Here is a 7757-nt window from a genome sequence, read left to right as displayed (position 1 = left end):
ATGCAATCGCAATTCTGTGGATTAGAAACGAGACAATTCCTGCTTATCCGAATAGCAGCAATTCGCTTCCGTATTAATTATGGCAGAAAACTTCTACTTATGTGAATTATCCTCCTGATTTTCTTGTTTGAAATGGATGTTCGCTCTTCTGGTTCCGTTTCAGTTTCAGTTTCGTGCGGTTCAAAATCAGTAGGGCGACGATATGTCAGACAAAGATATTGAAGCTGCCTACCAAGAGGTGGCCCGTTTTGGTGGCCATTAATTCCACCTTGAAGATTTTCTTCTTCATATCTGATGCTTCCTTTTTTGTCTCCTGTAACATTTCTCACCTGATACTGTGGCTTGACTAGCTTCATTGCTTATTGCTACAGATGTATCTTAGTGGATCAGAATGACCGTATTGTTGGACATGATTCTAAATACAATTGTAAGTTATTGCTGAACTTCTAGATATTTGCAACTTTGCTTTTTCTTAGAGATTTCTTTGAAGCTCGGTATGTTGTGAGGCATATTCATGTAGGAAGTAACTTGGCTAGGGCACTCACAGAACATATGTAAATACACAAACATTTCTAGAAAAGCATGAGCTCAACAGTTTTAATTCTGTCAATTCCGATGTGTTTACTGATGATTGCTTTTTCTTGGCTTGGTTAGTTCATCTAACTTGTGATTCTCAGCTGTGAAATACTTAGAAATCACAGTTTCTGTAACTAGCACTCATGCAGTCTATGTTATGGTTGATTTTGTGACAATTACCGTCGGCATTATAAGAGGCTCATCTAGCTTAGATAGATTTCAACAGCTTTACATGTACTGTCATTCATAGTCTTGTGTATTAAACATCTGATTAGATGTTCTACAAATGTGCAGGTCACTTGATGGAAAATATTGATGCCGGGAAAGCACTGCATAGAGCATTCGGTGTCTTTTGTTCAATTCAAAATATGAGTTACTACTTCAGGTCTGCCATATATAGTATATAAGTTTGGTCACAGAACTATACATGTTTCTTAGATGAATGTGTTATCTGTCATAACAGCAACGGTCTGCCACAAAGGTAACGTTCCCTTTGGTTTGGACCAACGCGTGCTGCAGTCACCCACTCTATCGCAAATCTGAAATGATCAAAGAAAATGCTCTCGGTATTAAAATTCTACATCAGTTGAAAAGTTGTGCAGCTCAATTCTGAATCTCCAAACTTGTTCATGGTTATGTTTTTCAGGGGTACGGAATGCTGCTCAAAGGAAGTTGTTTGATGAACTGGGAATTCCAGCTGAAGATGTGCCAGTAGACGAGTTCACCACTCTTGGCCGTATCCTTTACAAGGCCCCATTAGATGGAAAATGGGAAGAGCATGAACGTAATTCCCATCTCTCTTACACCATCAATTTTTAAAAAAATTAATAGCAATCCCTAATTCGTTGACTCTGTGTAGTTGATTATCTGTTGTTCATGGTCAAGGATGTGAGAATGAACCCTAACCCGGATGAGGTTGCTGATGTAAAGTACATGACCCGTCAAGACTTGAAGGAATTGTGCAGAAAAGTTGATGCCGGTGAGGAAGGGCTGAAGCTGTCTCCTTGGTTTAGGCTTGCGGTGGATAATTTCCTGTTCAAATGGTGGGATCATGTCGAGGCCGGAACGCTTAATGAAGCTGTTGACATGAAAACAATCCACAAGCTCTGAATTAATCCAGTTTAGGGTAATAATGGTGGAAAGGTAAATTCTTATTCTGTTAATCTATCTTCTTACCTTAAACTCGTTTGTTTTTTGACATATAGTAAATACTACCTTATACAGGTGTATGCTGCTACTTTACCTTACGATGAAGCTGCTCAACTGTGTGATAACCATCTTCCTGATTATATATCAAAGGTGAAAGGGTCTCTCGAGTATGTAACTGCAATGATAAAATATCAAGATCCTACTTTGTATGATTGCAGGATAGCACACCTCGTATTGTAAAGTTTGGTGATAATCCTGGATGTCCGTGTGGTGGTATCAATATGAACTAAACTATACAATCATAACACATGTTAATGACATTTCCAGATTTTTGCTTATTTCCAGTGAGGTTCTTTGTTGTTTGGTTTTATTCCTCAGATATCACAATTCCGAACAAAGAAAGGGTTGACAAAGGTTTAATGGGCAAATTGCAACATCAGATTTTTTTCAAAGTTTGACAAATTGCACAATCTAGACAAATTCATTGCATATTTTAGTACAATCTCTTGCACACGTGCAAATTCTAAGAAGAAGTTTCAAATCTGTTAATAACACACGTAAAAAGTATCTATTGCACAACCTAGGAAAATCTATTGCACATTCTAGTTCATTCTCTTGCACATGTGTTATTCTCAATAAAAAATTCTAATTTGATTAATAGCACATACATAAAAGCATCAATTGCACAATCTAGGCAAATCTATTCCACATTTCAGACAAGTCTATTGCACATTCTAGTCCAACCTCGCGCACACGTGCAATTGATAATAAGAAGTTTCAAATATACTAATATCATATGCAAAAAGTATCAATTGCACAACCTAGGCAAATGTATTGCACATCCTAGACAACTTCATTGCACATTCTAGTTTAATCTCTTTGCACATGTGCAGTTTATAAGAAGAAGTTTCAAATTTTTTAATAGCACATGCAAAAAGTATCAACTGCACAACCTAGACAAATCTATTGCACATTCTAGTTTATTCTCTTGCACTTGGGTAATTCCCAAGAAAAAGTTTAAAATCTAATTAATAGCACATACATAAAGCATCGATTGCACAATCTAGGCAAATTTATTGCACATTCTAGTTTATTATCTAGAATACGAGCAATTTCTAAGAAGATGTTTCAAATCAATTAATAGCACATGCAAAAAATATCAACTGCACAACCTAGGCAAATCTATTGTACATTCTAGTTCATTCTCTTGCACAACCTAGGAAAATATATTACAATTTTCATTACATATATATTGCACAATCTAGCTTTGTTTATTGCACTTACTAGTTATATGTGTTGCATATATTCGGAAAAAAAAATTGACAAAAAAATATTTTTTCGCAAAAAAAGGGTGTTGACCGGTTAACGGTCAACATTGAACGGTCAACGGTCAACGTTGACCAGTCAATATGGGGGTAGGGTGGAATCCTAGCCATTGAATTCAATGACTATGATTCATTCTCATTTCTCACCACTAATTACTTTCTCACTAGATCCTAACCCTATTATTATTATTATTATTATTATTATTATTATTATTATTATTATTATTATTATTATTATTATTAAAGATGCATAAATTTATGAGTGGTTGTGCATGAGTGTTTATTTTTTTGGTGAAAGTCAAAATCAATATAAGGCTAGCTTGGCACTAGGCGGGGCATAGCGAACCCTCTTACATCATAATCTGAAGCGTTTCTAATACAGTCAGGCGGATCGCCCAAAAGAGTAAAACCAAGGGGGAGGGTAGAGATAGGGAGGCTAGTCGATCCGCATCATAGTTAGCCTCCCTAAAGGTATGTCGAATTTGGATGGCCCAATTCCTACAAATAAAGCTCTGACATTGTGATATCAGGCTGAACAACGGGTGAAGAGGTTGAGGTGTGGAATTAAGAAGAGAAACAGTTGTGGAGCAGTGCGACTCCACAATGACGTGCCTGAAGCCGTTTTCCCATCCCAAATTCAGGCCATGTAAGACATCCCAGCATTCCGCTTCAAGAACAGAGCAGTGGCCTAAGTTCGCTGTAAAGCCAAGGAGCCATTTACCAGTACAGTCACGAATTAATCCACCAGCACCGGCCAGGACCAAATCCTCCAATCTAGAGCCGTCTGTGTTTACTTTAACCCAATCGTTAGGAGGCTTCACCTAGAACACATCAATGCTTCTGTTGCTGTTGTGCTTGCCAAGACTCCCTTGTCTGAGGAAAGCTAATTGATAACCGATCGCCTGAATTTTGATGAAGGATGCCTTGATCACCCCCAAACCATAGCTGATCGCCTGAATTGTGCTTGCCTAGTTGACTCAAAGATTCGCCGATTCCGCTCTTTCCAGGTCCACCAAACCATAGCTGAGAAGACCAAGTTTCCGCTAGCGCCTAGAGAGGTAAGGTACTGATTCCGTAGATTTTTCTCCAGCCAAACCGGGCCATCATCTTGAAAGAAGCTTGACGTACCCAGGTGAGGATCCAAATCCAGCCATAGTCCTCGCACTCTTAGACAATCTCTGAAGATGTGTAGAAGCGTTTCCGGCTGGTCCAAACACTCCCCGCATTTATCCGAGTTTCTCATGTGTCTTGTATAGCGCTCACTGTTGGCAAGAATCTTCCCTCTAATAGCAAGCCACAGGAAGGTCTTAATTCTCTCCGGTATCTTGAGCTTCCAAATCAGCTTAAGTAAGCGGGACATGGATGACGAGGATGCGCCACACGCCTTGATTAAAGACTGATAAGCAACACTTACTGAATAGTCATCAGACTCTGACTTGCTCCAGCGAATGGTATCGGCACAGTGTGCTTCTTCGGACACCATGACTGCAGTCATCTTCAGGAGTAGCGCCGGGCTTAAGACGTGTTAGAAGTCAGCCCATTTCCAGCCAGACGAAGGACACCACAGTTCAGCAACCTTGATCTCACCTATATCGACATCTTAGGAAGTTGTAGAAGGTCGTTGAAAGAAGAGCTTGCGAGCCACTGATCAGACCAGAAGCGACAGGATCTCCCGTTACCGATATTCCACTGCAAATTCCCAGTAATAACAGACCTGGACCCCCATCGAATACCATTCCACATGTGCGAGTGATTAATACTTCAGAGCGAGTTTATGTTCTTGTTATCCCAGTGAACAACATACTTGGCCGAAATAAGATCACCCCATATACCTGCACTTCCACTAATAAGTTTCCAGCTAAGCTTGCCAATGACAGCTCTATTCATATCTGTCGCCGCCTAGAGGTTTAAGCCATCTAGCTTCTTGGGCTGACACATTTCAGTCCAGTTAACTAATTGCATTTTATTCCTGCCATCATGTGTACCCCAGATGAAGTTCTGATTTATTCTGTCAAGTTGCTTGCAAACCGCATCAGGATGTCTCATTGTATTCATCGCATAAACCGGAATTGAGGACAACACCGATTTCACCAACGTGATTCTGCCGGCCATGCTTAACGACTTTGCCTTCCAACCCGCAAGCTGCTGATTGATCTTGTTGAGGATAGGGAGGAAATGTTCTTTGCTGATACGCTCATGAAGCATCGGAACTCCTAGATAATTCCCAATATTCCTAGTTACATCAATACCACTGATTACTTCAAGTTGATTGGCCATATCTCTAGACACATTCTGGGAGAGGAAAATCTTTGATTTGACTGTATTAATTTTTTGGCCCGAGGCAAGACATAAATCGTTAAGACAGCTCATTACAATCTTCATCTGTTTGGGGGAGGCTTCCGCTAATAATAGGATATCGTCGGAGAAAAATAGGTGGGAAAGAGGGGGGGGGGGGGGGGGGGGGGCGTCTCTACAGAGTTTAATGGGCTTCCATTAATTCCTAGCAATGGAGTCGAGGATCATATGTCTTAGTCTCTCAACACAAAGCACGAATAAATATGGCGAGATCGGGTCCCCTTGACGGATACCACGGGACGGAGTAAAGCTGTTGGTGAGTTCCCTGTTCTATAGAATTCTCATTGAGGACGTAGAGATGAGTTGGTGAATCCAACGAACTCAGCAGGTAGGTAGCCCTATATCCTCGAGCGTATCAGTGATGAACTCCCACCTTAGTCGGTCATATGCTTTCTCGAGGTCTAGCTTAAGCACCATCCACTTTTTCCCTTCCTTCTTATTCCTGAACGAGTGCACAATTTCTTGGAGTAGCACCACGTTGTCGGAGATAGATCTCCCCAGGAGAAAGCTGTTATGTTTCGGCCCGATCAAGGAGTTCATAGAAGGCTTCAAACGGTTAGCAAGGGTTTTGTGATGATTTTGAGAGTGACGTGCATAAACTGATCGGACAAAACTGACTTATTACTTCCTTCTTTGCATTCTTTCCAATGAGCGCAATGATTGTGTCATTCACCTGACTCGGAGGACACCAGTTCTGAAAAATTCCTGGACGAAGTTCGTGACTGACTCACCGACTGTAGACCAGCAGGCTTTGAAACATATAGGTTGGAAACTGTCGATACCAGACGCTTTATACGAGCCCATCTTAGTAATAGCCTTCCAAATCTCCTCGGCTGAAGGCGGGTTAGAAAGTTCAGAGAGGACATAGTCTGGAAGGGATGGGAAGCCCCCACGGCGGAGAGGAGGCGGTGGGTTCTGGTTTGTAGCAGATGAGTACAGGTCTGAGAAGAAGTTCAACGCCAGATTCTCAAGTACCACCTGATCGGAGGACCATTCCTCGTTGTTAACTTTTAGAGCAGTGACTTTGTTCCTCTTTCTCCTAATAACAATGCTACGATGAAACAAATTTGTGTTCTTGTCCCCTAGAGCAAGCCAACTTCCCCGTGATTTTTGGTACCAGATAATCTCTTCTTGGGCTAGGGTGGTATCCAGATCAGCCGCAGACGGGTGTCGAGAAGGATCAAAGAATTGCTAGGGTCACCGGGTGGGGACATGACAAAGGCGGTTCCTCCATTTCGACGTCGGGCATGGCTCTCGCTCCAACTGGTGCACTTCTGTAGTGAACACTAGTGTATTGGTTGTGCATGAGTGTTTGAGTGTATGCATGTGAGTATTTCCTTCTTAGTCTCTTATGGTCAATCGAGCAAAGTGCAAACGTGAAAGATTTCGTTATATTTTATGCAGTTATGTTAGATTATGCATAATTTCTTATTATTTGTGTATAAGTTTTATCCTTGCATTTGTATTTCTTATCTTAAGTTATATGGAGCTTGGTGTGTGTCTCGTATCCCTAGGTGTATAAGCTGGAGAAATTTGGTGGTTCCTCACTTCATTCTTTCTCTTGAGTGCCTCTTTCAAAAATCTAGCAGACAGATCCAAGTGAGTGAAGTAGAGAGATCTTCTCTGGCGCTTGTTTGAACATTCTTGAGGCAAATCTCTTGCTTCCCGTGAGAACGAGTGAAGACAGTGATTCTGTATTGTCTGATGCACGTAGAATCTCCAATTGCTATTAAAAGGATTTATGGTAGTAGCGTTGGAGAAGGCGTGATCTACGGAGTATTTCTGACTTGATTCTTATGTAATTCAAATTGTCCTCTACTTCTGTTATATTTATCTTTGTCGAGTCCGGATTAGTTTGTTGTCTCGTGTATAAAAACATTATTGCATATTGAATTAGCCTCATATGTAAAAAACTTTAGTCTCGTCCCAAAACCCGCATATATAAAAACAAGTTTCCGAATCACATAAAGAAAGCTTCGTGTTCTTCTTAGGATTGTTCGCATTATTCTTTGGTTGAACAGTTCTTCACAAACACTGAGTGAAGGAAGGGTAACCCATGGGCCTCGTAACAATACAGGTGTCGTTATGTAACTATAGGGGAAAGTAAAGTGCTCAGAAAAGGTAATATCAAGGTCTAAATCATGATAAATGCACAAGGGACGCTTGTAGGACTCGTGCAAATATGCTCACTATATGTGTGGCTCACTTGGTAGTTTTTTAAGTTAATGAATTGGGCCCCGATGTTATATTTTTCAGTTATGTTTGCATATGTGTGGGGTATCATAAGATATTTTCAAATCAATCCAACATAACTACGTAATATCCATATATCCATAAAACAAAAACATAAAG

General features: G+C 40.6%; 1 protein-coding gene across 1 annotated transcript; it reads left to right on the top strand.

Moving 5' to 3' along the window:
* Positions 1 to 1686, top strand: LOC141249225 (uncharacterized). Its single transcript, XM_073669567.1, is given in 7 exon segments — positions 1 to 101; positions 372 to 427; positions 871 to 927; positions 930 to 961; positions 1040 to 1142; positions 1223 to 1360; positions 1436 to 1686. Coding segments are annotated over 7 exon segments (738 nt in total).
* The last annotated feature ends 6071 nt before the right edge of the window (positions 1687 to 7757 follow it).

The sequence above is a fragment of the Phyllobates terribilis genome, unplaced genomic scaffold (assembly GCF_046119375.1).
Source record: "Phyllobates terribilis strain yellow unplaced genomic scaffold, ASM4611937v1 Scaffold_4430__1_contigs__length_61105, whole genome shotgun sequence".
Classification (NCBI taxonomy): Eukaryota; Metazoa; Chordata; class Amphibia; order Anura; family Dendrobatidae; genus Phyllobates; species Phyllobates terribilis.
This window is presented reverse-complemented; position numbering and strand designations above follow the sequence as displayed.